Source organism: Girardinichthys multiradiatus, chromosome 15 (genome assembly GCF_021462225.1).
Source record: "Girardinichthys multiradiatus isolate DD_20200921_A chromosome 15, DD_fGirMul_XY1, whole genome shotgun sequence".
In the NCBI taxonomy this organism is placed as follows: Eukaryota; Metazoa; Chordata; class Actinopteri; order Cyprinodontiformes; family Goodeidae; genus Girardinichthys; species Girardinichthys multiradiatus.
The window spans coordinates 29,345,382-29,363,263 of NC_061808.1; the positions used below are offsets into that span (position 1 = coordinate 29,345,382).

General features: G+C 39.9%; 1 protein-coding gene and 1 long non-coding RNA gene across 4 annotated transcripts in view; one reads left to right on the plus strand and one right to left on the minus strand.

The window, feature by feature from the left end:
- Positions 1–12,486, plus strand: part of LOC124882172 — a 41,201-nt gene extending 28,715 nt beyond the window's left edge. The window contains exon 3 of one of the 2 annotated variants that reach the window (XR_007041822.1): positions 12,374–12,486. This is a non-coding gene — a long non-coding RNA (uncharacterized LOC124882172). Of the gene's footprint in view, positions 1–2,895; positions 3,459–12,373 lie in introns of those variants that run through there. The other variant, XR_007041821.1, reaches the window with a different exon arrangement.
- Positions 8,107–13,150, minus strand: LOC124882171 (protein FAM177A1-like). Of its 2 annotated transcripts, none has more exons than XM_047388392.1 (5): positions 12,994–13,150; positions 12,560–12,757; positions 12,411–12,477; positions 9,304–9,401; positions 8,107–9,210 (listed from the first exon to the last, which is right to left on the minus strand). In XM_047388392.1, the coding sequence occupies exons 1-5, from the start codon at positions 13,063–13,065 to the stop codon at positions 8,998–9,000; spliced, it is 648 nt and encodes a 215-aa protein (XP_047244348.1). In that variant the 5' UTR covers positions 13,066–13,150; the 3' UTR covers positions 8,107–8,997. The 2 variants fall into 2 exon arrangements, with proteins under 2 accessions (XP_047244348.1, XP_047244347.1); XM_047388391.1 differs by having other exon boundaries at positions 12,554–12,757.
- Between the last annotated feature and the right edge of the window lie 4,732 nt (positions 13,151–17,882).

A 17,882-nucleotide genomic window follows, 5' to 3' on the forward strand; every position in this document is an offset into this window, starting at 1 on the left:
TTCACTACTCCATAAGACACAGAACTAATGTTATGCTCACCTGAATAAATGATTTACCAGACATACCTTGCAATCAGAAAGAAGATTCATTAGAGATAAAATAGCATTAGTCTTCTGTTGTCCCTCCTTGCACTTAATGCAGAATTTAAGTTTGTTCTTGATGGTTTTCTTGGAAAGAATTAGCTGAATAATCGCCATATATGTAGATCTGCACATGCAAACCTGCTGCCTGTGCTTAGCAAGCTCTGCACCGGTGGCAATCATGTGGAATCTTTAACTTGGAGGATTTGATGCAGTGTTGTTGCAAAGCGATAAAGGTTGCATGCTTTTCCTCTGTATTAACCATTGCTAATACAAGAAGACAATGATTTCAAGCACATTATTAAACACAAAACGTAAGCTTTGTAAGGCAGTTTTGCACTTTTGCAATGAACATTTGTGCACCTTAAAACAGAAACTGATATGGCAATGTCAAAACCTTTGACCAGAACTGTAGAGCCTCACTACAATAGCATAGCCTGACGTTAGAGAGCGAGGAGCCTCACTGCAGAGAGTGTGTGTGTTTTTAAGCCCACAAAGGAAGCTCAGGGTAAGGGGGTGAGATTGAACCCAGGCAGTGTTGATGCTGGAAATCCCCTGCACGCCTGCGTTGTCTTAGACACTCAGAGCCTATCCAAGGCCCACATCAAAGGGGCTGCTGCTGTTCTCATCACCCCCCTGCCCCCCTCACCCATCTTCTTCTATCTTTCTGTAGATTTCACTGCATTGTCTGCCTCTTTACCCCTTGACTTCTGTCTCCATTTATACATGTCCCATTTCTCACCGACAAGCAGCTGTCAAACCTTTCTTAAAAAGCTGCTGCCCCTCAACGACCTCTCACATCAAATACCAGGTAGGTGCTGAAAGATCCTGCAGGGCGAATTGCATCTGATAGAAGTTTCAAGCAAGGACTGAATCATTTCAAAGTAATTAAATCTATCTGAGAGCCCCCCTCCCCCATATGATTTGTTGATCAGATGGAGCAGCACATATGGTAGTCAGGTGGGCTGGATAACACTTTTAGTGCTTGTGGTTAGGCCTCTGCAAAATCTCCGACTAAATCAGAAGTGAAAATGTTGGTTCACTTAACACCCCTGAGTCCCAGTCCCCACAGTTCATAACCAACAAAAATGTCCAGTATGCATGAAGCAGTAGAGAACTCGAGCATGACACGTGGACACTCTCGGGGGGGTTGTGGGTTAGAAACAACCCCTTCAGATACATGCAGATGCATTTGCCACTTATCCCTGCCATCGTCAGTGGTGCACATGCCTGCATTCAAAAGCTTCGTGAGGGAATAGAACAGTCACAAGGAATGGCATTGTGAATGCTCAAACTCTGGATTTTCCCTCGTAATCAGGGATTGTCCGATGACTGTGGTGTGTATCACGCTTCCTTAGCAGGATGCTTCACCATTGGTCAGTCAGTTTCCTTTCTGTTGCTCTACTTCATGGAGAGGCAGACAATGTATACAGACCACCAAGGGGTACTCCCACTCTTGGTCAACGTTTTTTTCTTGGAGAGGTAGGAAATAGCACAGACATTTCCAGTTCATACATTCATGTTTGAGTGTGTGTGTGTTTCTGTAGCATTTGCTACAATGTAAGGCCCATTTTTCTAACATATACTATGTTGTGAGGACCCTCTGCTCCTTATGTGGTCCAAAGCCTGGACCCCATAAGAAGAAATGCTGGTTTTGGGTTAGGGGTGAGGTTTAGGACTAAGATATGAATCTAGTTTAGGTTAGGTTAAGGTTTAGGTAAGTACTGGTAATGGTTAGGTTTAGGCCATAGAAATAAATTAAAATTAATGGAAGTCAATGCAAAGTCATTGTAATGGTAGAAAGACATATGTGTGTGTGTTTATACATAGGACACCTTGTTTGAACATGTGGGGCTACAGTGAGTTTCCCCTGTTTAAGACAATACTGCCCTCTTGTGGACGAAATCTTGCGCTGGCTCTGCAGGGCTTAAAAACTGACAAACATTAAGACAGGCTGCATGAAACAACGCCTGAGCTGCGTGTAACGGGTTTGATTCTGGATCACAGTATGACTGGCTGTCTTAGATTGTATTGTATTGTATTGAAATGAAATGGTTTATTAACATGGATTGAACTGGATTTCAAATTTTATGTCAATTTTACCCTGTTGATTTTAAGAGCGTCTTGACATGACTTTTTTGTGACCTGCCACCATTTTTATTAAACCTTTATTTAAACAGATAAACAAACAAACAAACAAACAAACAAACATTGAGATCAAGGCCTCTTTCACAAGGGTGACCTGGCCAAGAAAGACAACAGCACACGTCATAGTGGACAACAACAACAAAAACAAACACTAAAAATACAAAACTATGAAGTGCAAATTTGACATATAAATAACATAGACATGATTGAATGAAACCAAACTGGGTGGAAACCTTAATAAGACGTTACCTATTAATAACTCCCAGCAGACTATCATGCATTTATATTGCAACATGAGTTGGGAAGGTGAGAAATTACTTAGTATATTTATTTACTCAACATTCAACATTGATTTTTGTTGGGTTTTCTTTATATATTTCCCTTTAAAAGGAACAGAATGCTAAACAAATGTTTACAGAGAAATACATGGCAAAAAGAAAAACAGGTATGTTGAAGAAAAGCAATAAATAAATCAAAACAGAAAACAGAATTGCTGACCCAGTCAACGCGTGTGTGAGACTTGACAGAGAATGAAAGTTGCATCCTCGACACTACACTTATTCAACGTTCAACGGCCATCTTTACACTGCCAATATTTAACATGGTCCACTTGAAAGTAACATGAAAATGCTTGGATATAAGTGTCAAATTTTGTGCTTGCTGAAGATGATCAACTTGACCTCCATTATACCAAATGTGAAAAAGGCAGAGGCCCGATCAACAGGTAAGGGTCCACCACTACCACTGTACAATTTGTGACCACAGTCACTTTTACATTATTATATGTAATTTGTAAGGTGAAGTAAAAGGTGGTGTTATATTAGTGATGTGTCTGTAACAGTTTTAAAATAAAAAACCGAACCACACACACACACACACATGCAAATGCAAAGAAAGTAGTTCACTAATCTGGGGTAAATGTGTAATTTAACACTCTTATCTTTGTCCTACCAGGACTGGCCAGACGCGCTGTTACAGTGTGGCTCCCAGCAGAACCTGAGCCAGGGTTGAGATGACCACAGGAATGCTGAAGGCCCGGTTTCAGTGCCTTCACAAACACAGGGTCAGCCCACAAAGGGCCTGTGATATCATAGTTGCTTGAGTGATTTTATAAGACTTATAGCCAGTATTAGAGGTGAAAACTATCCTGTTTATGAACAAATTGTTCCAGACGACAACGTGGGCCACACTGTTGACATGACAGAGGGCACAGCAGTTATGTAACAATAATTTCCAATTCACCAATCATTTCCCAAATAAAGACAATAGTTGTTTCGTTTTATTAAGTGTTCTTTATTGTCTGCAAGTTAAAATACAGTGTTAGAAAAATCATCCGCCTCAACAACATTTAACTGAGGCTCCAGCAGTTGTTTAAATTATTTAAATTTGTGTGTTTCTGCAGCTTTTAGGTCTTTCTGATTACACATATTTCTATGTACAGGTCCTTCTCAAAATATTAGCATATTGTGATGAAGTTAATTATTTTCCATAATGTCATGATGAAAATTTAACATTCATATATTTTAGATTCATGGCACACTAACTGAAATATTTCAGGTCTTTTATTGTCTTAATACGGATGATTTTGGCATACAGCTCATGAAAACCCAAAATTCCTATCTCACAAAATTAGCATATTTCATCCGACTAATAAAAGAAAAGTGTTTTTAACACAAAAAACGTCAACCTTCAAATAATCATGTACAGTTATGCACTCAATACTTGGTCAGGAATCCTTTTGCAGAAATGACTGCTTCAATGCGGCGTGGCATGGAGGCAATCAGCCTGTGGCACTGCTGAGGTCTTATGGAGACCCAGGATGCTTCGATAGCGGCCTTTAGCTCATCCAGAGTGTTGGGTCTTGAGTCTCTCAACGTTCTCTTCACAATATCCCACAGATTTTCTATGGGGTTCAGGTCAGGAGAGTTGGCAGGCCAATTGAGCACAGTGATACCATGGTCAGTAAACCATTTACCAGAGGTTTTGGCACTGTGAGCAGGTGCCAGGTCGTGCTGAAAAATGAAATCTTCATCTCCATAAAGCTTTTCAGCAGATGGAAGCATGAAGTGCTCCAAAATCTCCTGATAGCTAGCTGCATTGACCCTGCCCTTAATAAAACACAGTGGACCAACACCAGCAGCTGACACGGCACCCCAGACCATCACTGACTGTGGGTACTTGACACTGGACTTCTGGCATTTTGGCATTTCCTTCTCCCCAGTCTTCCTCCAGACTCTGGTACCTTGATTTCTGAATGACATGCAGAATTTGCTTTCATCCGAAAAAAGTACTTTGGACCACTGAGCAACAGTCCAGTGCTGCTTCTCTGTAGCCCAGGTCAGGCGCTTCTGCTGCTGTTTCTGGTTCAAAAGTGGCTTGACCTGGGGAATGCGGTACCTGTAGCCCATTTCCTGCACACGCCTGTACACGGTGGCTCTGGATGTTTCTACTCCAGACTCAGTCCACTGCTTCTGCAGGTCCCCCAAGGTCTGGAATCGGCCCTTCTCCACAATCTTCCTCAGGGTCCGGTCACCTCTTCTCGTTGTGCAGCGTTTTCTGCCACACGTTTTCCTTCCCACAGACTTCCCACTGAGGTGCCTTGATACAGCACTCTGGGAACAGCCTATTCGTTCAGAAATGTCTTTCTGTGTCTTACCCTCTTGCTTGAGGGTGTCAATAGTGGCCTTCTGGACAGCAGTCAGGTCGGTAGTCTTACCCATGATTGGGGTTTTGAGTGATGAACCAGGCTGGGAGTTTTAAAGGCCTCAGGAATCTTTTGCAGGTGTTTAGAGTTAACTCGTTGATTCAGATGATTAGGTTCATAGCTCGTTTAGAGACCCTTTTAATGATATGCTAATTTTGTGAGATAGGAATTTTGGGTTTTCATGAGCTGTATGCCAAAATCATCCGTATTAAGACAATAAAAGACCTGAAATATTTCAGTTAGTGTTCAATGAATCTAAAATATATGAATGTTACATTTTCATCATGACATTATGGAAAATAATGAACTTTATCACAATATGCTAATATTTTGAGAAGGACCTGTATGTATGTGAGTAAAGCTTGTACAGCTGTTTCACAGGGAGCTTTAGGTATATAGATACATATATATACATTTGTATTTATTACGTGTATTTACGCCCACCTACTTCCTATTCACATAATCTCCATTAGTAAAGGAGCAGTAATAGGAATGTGAGTACCATCTATGCAGCCAATTATGCCTGGAAACCTTAAAATATTTGAATATATTATTAGTGCTTGAAGTCTCAAATAGATTCGAAATCTATTAAAAGATTTTAATAGAAATGAATAGGCAAATTAGAGCCTGCCTATTAAAAGATTGAAAATCAAAGCAAGAAATCAGAATCGGTGCCGGAATCGTTCAAATTCAAACGATCCCCAACCCTATTGCCAACAGCATCTTTTTGTATAATATGGGTGACGCTGTATGTTGTGCTGTCAGGAACATTATTGTTACACTTAAATAGTTACTGTACAGTTATGTGGTGTTCCCTAGTATTGCAGGTATAAGTGAAAACAACAACTAAATTATTATTAAAAGGAGGCTAAAACATTTGTTGCATCCTTCTTTATTTTATGTGGTTCCCTCAAAAAGTACCAAAACACAGAATACTGCCAACAAGAAGAAAATATAATATGCAAATATCAGATAGTTGATAAAGGCAGCAGTGTTAATGCCTCAGACTGTGTGAACAAACAACTTAGAAACAGAAATCTAAGCCTGAACCTAGATTAAACATGTGCGTAACTGACTCAAAAGTAATAATATACAAAAAAATCCCCAGATAAAATTCAGCCATAGGAACTTGTTCTCAAAGCCCATTAAGAATGAATGTTTTACAGGATTCAATAAACAACAGCATGGATTATCCATGGCATTTGCAGCTTCACTGCCACTCCTAATAAAAATGCAGATCTATGATGTTCAACTACAAGCACGATTCAAAAATCTTATCCATCTCTGTAATTACCAAGTATACTATGGTGGATTATTAGCAGTGTGCCACCATTCTTTTCTGGGCTAAGTACCATGCTGGGCTGTCAGTGTGAGTGCTGTGGGAACTGACGATCTGTAGTGTGGATTTTCCTCACAATCTGACGATTAGAGATGAGCTGTCTCTTTGAGGCTGTGGTGTAATGATGTGCTGTCAAACGTAGCAGCGTCATTCACGGACCAACTGAGCTTCCCTGCCTTGTTTGTCAGTTTGGATAGTTTGAAAGACATGCTAATCTCGTGTCATATTTACAATTTCACATGCTTGGTGATGTTTAAAGTGTTTTACACTAATAAACAAATGTGGGTTTATCATCTCTCTGAAACATTTAAATGGAAAACATTAAAAAATGGTGCCATGATAGCTGAGTTCCAAAAAGTATGTTTGACACAAAATCATTACCAAAACAGCCCCTTTGTGAAATATGGTAGTGAGAGCATCATGATCTGGGGTTACTTTTCTTCACCTGAAGCTGAGGTTTTTGGTTGAGGCATCTGCTATATAGCTGAAGATGAAGCAGGATTTTATGCTTCAGCATCACTGTGGGTTCATACATCTAAACCCACCAAAGAATAACTTCATGAATTCTTAGATATAAAGAGCCCTGTCTTTCTGTGTTTACCTCTGTGTCTCTTTTAGACAAAGCTGCTAACGACACGTGTTGCTTTTTATCTCATACATTTTACTCCTGGCCTAAGAGCTCATCTGTTTAGCTGTGTTTCTCTTCTACAGTCATATTCAGTAAATTAGAATAGGCGATCCGATGAGGCTCGTTTGTCAGATTAAAATAACCTTTAACATATAAAGCTTTATTACATTTTTTATTTATTGTCTAATATTTTTAACTTTTTTTTTTTTTATTAGCTGAACGTGTAAAACCATAACAAATAACAGAAATAAAGGCTGGAAAACATCAGTCTGTGAGAATGTATTCTATAAAATGTGCTTCACTTAGTGAAACGAGTTACAAAAATAAATGAACTTTTCAATAATATTCCACTTTATTGGATATGACTATTTCTTCAACTATAAATTTGTAGAATATGCATTTGCCATTTTGATTTTGGGAAGCTAGATTTGGGAATGACATCTGACCCAGATTGAGTCAGTTCTTACTAGAAGTAGGAAGGTTAGACAACCAGTGGGATTTGCTAACTAGAAGAAGAAAATGCATTTTTTTCCATTCCATGCATTTAAACAGTAAACATGGTCACAGATGGGGCCTGTACAGCAGTGTGTATGATGTTTATTAATATACAGACTGTTTTCTGTGACAATGAACGATTTGTGCAACTTCCGCTAAGTTTTACATGCAGCCATATCAAATCTGAACTGATTTTGAGGGTAAGCGGGTTCCATGTGATTTTAAAGCTAACTACAAACTGAACACATCAACAGCCTTGACTGTGCCAGGAAACCAACCAATTCAAAACACGTGTTCCAAAAAAGTGTGGATCAAAACAACTCTGGCTTTATAGAGAAGCCAGTACTGTACGTACTGTTTGAATGTGACTCACTGCAGGAACAAGTTAAAGTGTCACTGAATGTCCACAGCAGTGAGGTTAGGACTGCTGAGGAGCTTGTTCTGGCACACAGAAACCCACACTGCACTCAGAATGGATTCACTGTGCAGCTGGCGGACAGGGTCCGTGACCTCAGGGCAGTCTGCTCACACAATGACACGGGCTCTTTGTTACCACTGACAAAGCAAGCCCTTACATCAATCACACTGCGTAACAGAACTACGTCCTTGAATAAGAACACAAGCCAGCATGGGTGACAGTGAAATTGGTTAAATAATGTCTCCATGTGGGTCGTCTTAAACTCATCCTGGAACTGAAAAAACAGACATGGGTAAAAATCAGACTTAAGCGTTTATTGTCATGTTATTAAAACAATAGAAAATGTTTAAAAATAACAACTCAATAAGTTAAGAAAATAAATACATAAGTGTAAAAAACTGCTTACAAATGGTTAAGAATGTCAATTTGTAGGTCCTTAAACAGACTTGGTGTCATAATTTTTTTATCCATTATCATAAGGTCACACAACACAGACTATTTTAATATTCACAGTAAATAAGGTAGCTAAAAAACGGCAACACATGACCCTTACACCCACTTTTCAGTGTTTTTTTTTAGCTAAATGTTAGCCTGTTGTGTGGCTAAGAGGATTTGACAGTCATAACTCAATCTCCTCAGTGCTTCCACAGACAGCAAGCCTTAACATGTAATATTAAACACGCCAACATACAGCATGCACATCGAACCAACGTGAGAGGGAGTGTTAAAATGGCCAGCCCTTTAATGCAGCCAGGTGGAGCCAGGACACCAGTGCAAACAGACGTAGACAGAGCAGCTGATGAACCTTTAAATATGTAATGTAAACTGTCCACAGAGACATCAGATCACAATCAAACAGATGCTCAGAACACATCTGGCACTGGCTGTATAGATGGTTTAGGCACTGTGTGTGGTTGCTGTAGCAACCGACAATGGCAAACATTTATTCCCTAAAATCTGCCCAACTGCGTGCGTTTAAAAGGTCTAAATATGTTGCCACAGATGCAGAAATAGGTTTGTAAATTTCCACATTGTGGCACTCCACCTCCAATCAGCTGAAATACAGCGCCGCTGCCCATTAAAAGCTGTGTTATACACAAACCAAACAACTTGGTGAAACAAAACCGTGTTCTTCCCTTTACCGACTAGTAAACACTAAAATGCCGTTTTCTTATTACGAAGAGTTACGTTGCAGTGACAATAACTGGGACGGTGATCGTGGTTGGAGCTGCCGGATTCTCATTCTCCATCTGATAGGTCACCTCAGGACAAGCAGACACCCCCTCCTGTCCTTTTGTTGATGTGATTGGCTCATCTTTCCCTTCCTGAGATTGTAGCTGGTCAAAGGTCTGCTCCGCTTCTTCCGACAGCCGGTTCTCCTCCTTCTCTTCCTCTTTCTAGAGGAGCATGGACACAAGGTGGAATAACGTTAGATGACTAAGGCAAACAAAATAAAGGCGGCATTCCTTCAAAGCATTCTGGCATCACACCTCCTTCTTTATCCGGTGGTATTCATCAATGGCATACTGGTACTTGGCCGATGTTATTCCAAACAGAGACGCCATCCTCTCCCCAAGATAGTCACATGCTGCAACATAACAAAATGTCTCTACAATATGGGCTTATATCATTTTTGTCCTTACTGCTTCAAAGGTGTCAACAGTAATATCTGCTGCTTACTGTAGCCAATAGAAAGATTCACTTTTGATACACTTTGTTTTTCTCTTGTATAGAAGTACTCCATGCCTAGTGAACCTGTGTTCAGCTGTACCCCTTTACTACAGAGTCATAGATGAGGCTTTTGCTGCTTATAATCATTCTATTCTTTCTGATAGAAAGTACTCCTGGCCCAGTGCTTCCATGTTCAGCTATATCTGTTTCCTGAACGGACCCGTTAGCAGCGCTATTAGTGCTATTACTTTGGTTATAAGTGTTTTAAATGACAGTGAAACTGAGCATGCTGTAGTGGATGACCTTTTCCTGTCAATTAATGTATCAAAAATTAAAGACATGCTTATTGACTTTCGGAAATCTTAATCTAGCAGCACCACTTGCACAATTATTCAGGAAAAAGAAGTCGTAATTGTAATGAGTTCAGATATTTAGGAACTGTTATTGAAAAGTCGGGTTTTGGATCAAAGCCGGATGCAGTGTGCTAAAAAGTTGCTTTTTCTTTTTGAGTAAACTGAGTTCTTTTAAAGTTTGTAATTTATTAATGATTTTTTTTTTTTAAATCAGCGTTTTACTGAGTGTTTTTTCTTACTGCTGTGTGGCTTCGTTTTTCTTACCTTGTTCAACATAAAAAGGCTGATGAGGCTCATTAATGTGGCAAGCAAGGTGATTGGAGTGCAGCAAGCCCAGCTCCAGAACATAAACTCTAAGTGAATAAGAACTACGGCTAAATTTATCCATAATGGTCCTGAACACCCAATAAATGCCTAAGATGAAAACAAGGCATTCTGCCATTGCTGAGTTTAATCTCCCTGTCTAGAACTGCACTACCCAGACTAGATCACGTTCCAGGCCTTCTGAACGCTAACACACTGATATTCATGTTATCCTAGGATGCACTTTAATGCATTATGTACAATGCCTTTAGTTCACCATGTGCTAAGATGCATCAACAGCATCTGAGAGGGGTAATATGTGCCCACGATTGTTGTGTCTCTCCTGAATGTTGTAACTGTGTTGTGCTAGCTGAGTGTTGATGTCATATGTGACTGTGTCTTTTATGTGTGTATGATCTACTGCAAATCAAAATTTCCTTTCGGGGTATTAATAAAAATCTATTTCTGAGTAACTTTTAGCCCGTGGGCCCACATCCTCCTAAATCCGGCCCTGGTCTTAGTTATAAGTTGGTTATACAAAATAAACAAATACAGTGCCTTGCAAAAGTATTCGGCCCCCTTGAACTTTTCAACCTTTTGCCACATTTCAGGCTTGAATCATAAAGATATAAAATTCTAATTTTTTGTGAAGAATCAACAACAACTGGGACATCATGAAGTGGAATGAAATTTATTGGATGTGTCAAACGTTTTTAACAAATAAAAAACTGAAAAGTGGGGCGCGCAATATTATTCGGCCCCTTTACTTTCAGTGCAGCAAACTCACTCCAGAAGTTCAGTGAGGATCTCTGAATGATCCAATGTTGTCCCAAATGACTGATGATGATAAATAGAATCCACCTGTGTGTAATCAAGTCTCCGTATAAATGCACCTGCTCTGTGATAGTCTCAGGGTTCTGTTCAAAGCGCAGAGAGCATCATGAAGACCAAGGAACACACCAGGCAGGTCTGAGATACTGTTGTGGAGAAGTTTAAAGCTGGATTTGGATACAAAAAGATTTCCCAAGCTTTAAACATCCCAAGGAGCACTGTGCAAGCAATCATATTGAAATGGAAGGAGTATCAGACCACTGCAAATCTACCAAGACCCGGCCGTCCCTCTAAACTCTCATCTCGAACAAGGAGAAGACTGATCAGAGATGCAGCCAAGAGGCCCATGATCACTCTGGATGAACTGCAGAGATCTACAGCTGAGGTGGGAGAGTCTGTCCATAGGACAACAATCAGTCGTACACTGCAAAAATCTGACCTTTATGGAAGAGTGGCAAGAAGAAAGCCATTTCTCAAAGATATCCATAAAAAGTCTTGTTTAAAGTTTGCCACAAGCCACCTGGAGACACACCAAACATGTGGAAGAAGGTGCTCTGGTCAGATGAAACCAAAATCCAACTGTTTGGCCACAATGCAAAATGATATGTTTGGCGTAAAAACAACACAGCTCATCACCCTGAACACACCATCCCCACTGTCAAACATGGTGGTGGCAGCATCATGGTTTGGGCCTGCTTTTCGTCAGCAGGGACAGGGAAGATGGTCAAAATTGATGGGAAGATGGATGGGGCCAAATACAGGACCATTCTGGAAGAAAACCTGTTGGAGTCTGCAAGAGACCTGAGACTGGGATGGAGATTTATCTTCCAACAAGACAATGATCCAAAACATAAAGCCAAATCTACAATGGAATGGTTCACAAATAAACGTATCCAGGTGTTGGAATGGCCTAGTCAAAGTCCAGACCAATCCAATTGAGAATCTGTGGAAAGAGCTGAAGACTGCTGTTCATGAACGCTCTCCATCCAACCTCACTGAGCTCCAGCTGTTTTGCAAGAAGAATGGACAAGAATTTCAGTCTCTCGATGTGCAAAACTGATAGAGACAAACCCCAAGAGACTTGCAGCTGTAATTGCAGCAAAGGGTGGCGCTACAAAGTATTAACGCAAGGGGTCCGAATAATATTGCACGCCCCACTTTTCAGTTTTTTATTTGTTAAACAAGTTTGACACATCCAATAAATTTCATTCCACTTCATGATTGTGTCCCACTTGTTGCTTCTTCACAAAAAATTTGAATTTTATATCTTTATGTTTGAAGCCTGAAATGTGGCAAGAGGTTGAAATGTTCAAGGGGGCCGAGTACTTTCTCAAGGCTCTGTAAATGGCGGTCAGATAGTCTGGAATTGAGTAAAGAATGACAATACATAAATCTTTAACAGGAACAAGTACTGGAGAGTTGTAAACAACATTACAAACCAGAGATGGTGGACGTGGCTGCTCTCCACATGTGAAACCAGAAGAAAGGCCCCCAGGTCATCCTGGACTGCAGCACAAACATAATGTCACCATCAGCTCCACACAGAGAAAAAGCTAGAACCCGACCCTTCACCGCTTCTCACCCTCACCGCATCGACCGGAGGGGACAACAGGTCTCTCCTCTCCGCCTCAGGATCCTCTTCCTCGTCTGTGCTGTACTCCTCCATGGTCTCCCCGCTGGAGAAGTGGATGATCCTGCGGGGAACCTTCTCCCTCGGCTCCGTTGTCTTACCCATCTCCCCCAGCTCCACGCTCTCAAAATCCTTCCCCGGGTTCGTGCTCTGACTCTGGGAGGACATGACAAACACACATGGACATGGTGAGACGATGTTAAATCATCGGATCCAGAGGAGAAAACACGTTGAGACAAATTCAGTAGTGATATTTAATCAAATCTGCTCGACATGACACAGCTGCGGCTAATAACATAACAAGCCACAAACACTCAGAGGCGTCAGACACCAGGAAACACACCGCTAACGACACACTGGTTTAGTTAAAGGCGATACAGCGATCCTCCTACCTGCCCTGTATCCATGCCCCGTCCTAAGGACACATTAACATTGGTGAGATACAGAGAAACATCAGCCATCATTGCCGTTTTCTTTGTATCTCTTCAAGCTGCGCCGACACTTACGCCAAACCCGGAAGTACCGTACGTTACGTTCATACGATTACGTTGAAGTACGCAATTGACAGCTGAATCATATTTTATTTTATTAAAAGCATATACCAAATTTGTAACATCATAAGTTGATGATTTTTTGCCATGTGTGGAGTTCACGTCTTTATCAATTTTTTGGGTAAATAGTAGCCTATGGGTTAGTCTTTCAAGTTATCCCATCAGTGTGCTAAGAGTAACAACTCAAATTTATCACGTTTTATGGAAGACCAAGTTCAATTTCACAATAAATATGTGATAAAACTGTAAAGAAAAAAAATGAACAATCCGTTTGCGGTTTTGTTAAATTTGGAGGTTTAGCCATTTTACTGGGACAGCAAAAAATGGACTTTCAGAGCCTCCATGTGTGGACAGATGTGTCCAACATGTTCTCAGTGCATATGTCCAGTACATAGATCAGATTTACCTGTTGCTGAACAGAACATGCAGCTGCAGCAGACTACTTGATGTGTTCAACATAATTTATTTTCAAATACAGTTACATGGCAGCTACAATATGTACAGTGGCATTAATAGGCAACTTTTGTTTGTTTTAAACAAGCTAGCCTATGAAAATCAGACCCTCAACATAAAACAGGAGCAGACTTGCAACATTAACTACATCCAATAAGCACAAATAACCTGACAAAGAGGGAGATGTTCCAACCAAACAACATTTAGAGCAAAAATAAATAAATAAAATAAAGCCCTTTACTATTTCTTTGAAAGCTTTGTTATCCTATTAGACTTACACTAAGATTGTAACAAACATATTATTTTTTGAAATATATTTAAGATGAGAACTAATAAGAGAAAGTGAAAAGCTTCATTTTGGGTGTCTTATCCTTTCCAACCATTTAAAACAATAACAAATAAGTTCCGATTATTTCCAATGGCAGACTTATTTCTAAGTGAAATCAGCAAATAAAGAAAATTCAGCTAACAGAAAAACAAAGCAGAGACTCGCATTCTTTTTACACAATTAAAAGTTAAAATAATAATAATTTAAAAAAGTTATTTTTGTGTAACAACGGGATACAAACTCTAAATAATAATGGGCCTGATATGGAGTAAAATAATATTTTTTAAAAATCAAAACAAAACACATTTTCAATTATTCATTTATTTTCCACTTTATATGGCCTCTCCTTGGCCTGTTTACAGAGGCAATACAGTCTAACTACCATTTAGTAGGCAAACTCTAACAAAACTGCTTTAACATCAGTTTTCAGCTGTTTAAGGAGGAAAACACAAACAGTGAAACATATCTGTCAGAAGCTACAGATCATATGCTAACTTCAGCTTGTCACAACAGAAGAATCCAATGTTAGAAAGGTTAACAAAAATGACATCCATTGGAGTTCTAACACGACATCCAATACTGACCAAAAAGAACCCAAAGGCTTGTCTTACATTTACCAAAAATATCTTGATGATCTTTATGAGTTTTAGGAAATACTGGAGTGGTGAGACAAAAGTAGAACTCTTTGGAAGGGATGCATCCTGTTGCATTAGGTGTATCACTATCAGCATTTCAGAAACAAGCATCATACCAACTGTCAAGCAAGGTGGGGTTAGTGTGATCATCTGGGCTGCTTTAATGCTTCAGAACCTAGACAACATGCTATAATTAATGGAGAATGTCTGGCTATCAGTCTGTGAACTTAAGCTCAACCACATTTGGGTTACACAGCAGGACTGTAAACTGAGGCAACCCAGAAAGTCCAATTTTGATGTTTCAAAAAAAAGAAAGGAAGAATTTGGAGTGGCCTAGTCAAAGTGCGGACTTAATTCTGATTGAGATGCTGTGGCTCAACCTTAAACGAGGCATTAATGCTCAAAAACTCTTCAATACGACTGAATTAAAACAATTCTGCAAAGAGGAATGGGCCAAAATTCCTCCACGTAAAAGACTTATTGCCAATTATCCCAAATGCTTGATAGAGGTTGTTGCCCTCAAGGGTGGTAATCCCAGTTTTAATGGTAAGGGAACAATTACCTTTTTATACAGATTATATTTAATTAGGTTATTTTTATTTATTTTTCAGGTTAAAATTTGTTTAATGATCTGAAACATTTAATTATTAAAACAAAAGCAAAACCAGAATAAACCTGTAAGTAGGTAAATACTTTTCCACAGCGCTGTATAGAATTATCCTTAGTGTCTTCAAAGAGATGCAAGATGATTAGGAATTGACAGAAAATGACCAAAATGAAGCAAAAATACCAAGAATAGAAGCAAAGATACACAAAAAGAAAAAAAAAAAAAAACGTTTGGGAGATACCACTGTTTGTCAGCATGTTTATGCTGTTTTTGTCTCTCCTTCTCTTACAGTCTTGGTCCCTTAGTATGATAGGAGAGAGCAGGAGCTGCTTTTCACATATTGCCTGGAGCAGGTTGTGTCATAAAAGCCTGCTGAGAGCTGAAACATCCTTAGGCTAGACACTGAATCCCTGCAATGCCCCCGATATGCTCATCAGTTTAGTATGAGTGCTGCATAAAGTTATAAAAATAAGAAACAGCATGAGTGTGTAAGAAGGGGAATGGAAAGCACACTGTTTTGCAGTGTTTATGTTTAGATTTACTGATAGACAGCAGGTCACATTTGTCTGAACAGTTTTCACTGTAAACATTTAGTCAGCAGGAAAGTTCCCATTACAGGCCACCGCCACATGGAGATACACACGTCTTCAGTGTTATTTTCATCTTTCTTCTTTTTTTATTTGCACATATAAATACAGCAACACAGTCAGGTGGGATACATACTCCTCTCTTTGTTCTGAACCACTTGTGCAGGTGAAACAGAATTAGGTATGAAAGCAGAATTGAACCTATTCTCATCTCTGGCAGCTAGCGGTGCTGCTTAAAGTGGTTTAGGCTCGTAAACATATAGACATGTAAATGTATTTTATTGGGATATTTTGTTGTTTTATTGTAATTTGGAAAGAACATGATCGATGATTTATGTTTTTAAGCTAAAAAGCATGAATTTGTATCTAGGACCCTAAGTCAATACTTTGTAGATCCAGGATTATACAACAGTTTAGTAATGTCTCTTACCCCCTGTTTGTAGAAGACATTTAAATGTATTGTTCTTTTAAGACACCTGAGGACCATAAATTGAGTTCCTTGTGTAACTGCCTATCACACATAAAGCGATGGTTGAGTGATAACTGTCTACAGTTTAATTCAAATAAAACTGAGACTCTAATTACTGCACCAGATAGTGCTAACTCTGGCATCAAATAGCACCTAGGCAGCCTTAGACTGGCATCAAAACCTAGCCTACGAAACCTAGGAGTCATTTTTGATGAAGCTATGTCCCTAGATAATCACACAAAACAACTACTAAAGAAGTGTTTCTTCCTGCTGCGCAGCATCTCCAAACTGAAAACAATTGTCTCTAAAACCGAGCTGGAGATGTTGATTCATGCTTTTGTTTCATCATGTTTAGACTGTTGTAACAGTCTGTTCACCTGTCTAAACAAGAAAGAGTTGTCTTGTCTACAACTGGTACAAAGCTCTGCTGAGAGGATCCTGACGTGCACTAACAGAAAAGTCTACATTACCCCTGTCTTAAAACCTCTTCATTTGCTTTCTGTATTATGTTGTATTAATTATAAAATTCTGGTTTTGACATTCACAGCGCTGCCTGGGCAGGCTACTACCTACATCTGTGGTTTGATACAGCCTTTCACATCAGCTTGTAGACTGAGATCCTCTAAGCAGAATCTATTGATGGTCCTTTTGCACGTTTTAGACAGATCCTTCCAAGCCGTTGGTCCAAGACTGTGGAGTGAACCACCACTTTACTTGTGATCGCTAAACTCAGTTGATGCTTTTTAAAAAAGCAGCTTAAGGCATTCTTTTTTAAACAAGCATTCTAGCTTCCTGGCCCCAGGGCTGCTACGGCCGACTATACACTTACCAGCCACTTTATTAGGTATACCTTGCCAGTACCGGGTTGGACCCCCTTTTGCCTTCAGAACTGCCTTAATCCTTCATAGCATAGATTCAACAAGGTTCTGGAAACATCCCTCAGAGAGTTTGGTCCATATTGACATAATAGCATCTCACAGATGCAGCAGATTTGTCGGCTGCACATCCATGATCCGAATCTCACGTTCCACCACATCCCAAAGGTGCACTATTGAATTGAGATCTGGTGACTGTGGAGGCCATTTGAGTACAGTGAACTCATTGTGATGTTCAAGAAACCAGTCTGAGATGATTTGTGCTTTATGACATGGCGCGTTATCCTGCTGGAAGTAACCATCAGAAGATGGGTACACTGGTTGTAAAGGGATGGACATGGTCAGCAACAATACTCAGGTAAGCTGTGGTGTTGACACGATGCTCAATTGGTACTAAGGGGCCCAAAGTGTGCCAATAAAATATCTCCCACACCATTACACCACCAGCCTGAACCGTTGATACAAGGCAGGATGGATGCATGCTTTCATGTTGTTGATGCCAAATTCTGACTGAATGTCTTAGCAGAAATCGATACTCATCGGACCAGGCAACGTTTTTCCAATCTTCTATTGTCCAATTCTGGTGAGCCTGTGTGAATTGTAGCCTCAGTTCCCTGTTCTTAGCTAACAGGAGTGGCACCCGCTGTGGTCTTCTGCTGCTGTAGCCCATCAGCTTAAGGTTCAATGTGTTTTGCGTTCAAAGATGCTCTTCTGCATGCCTTGGTTGTAATGACTGGGTATTTGAGTTACTGTTGCCTTACTATCAGCTCGACCCA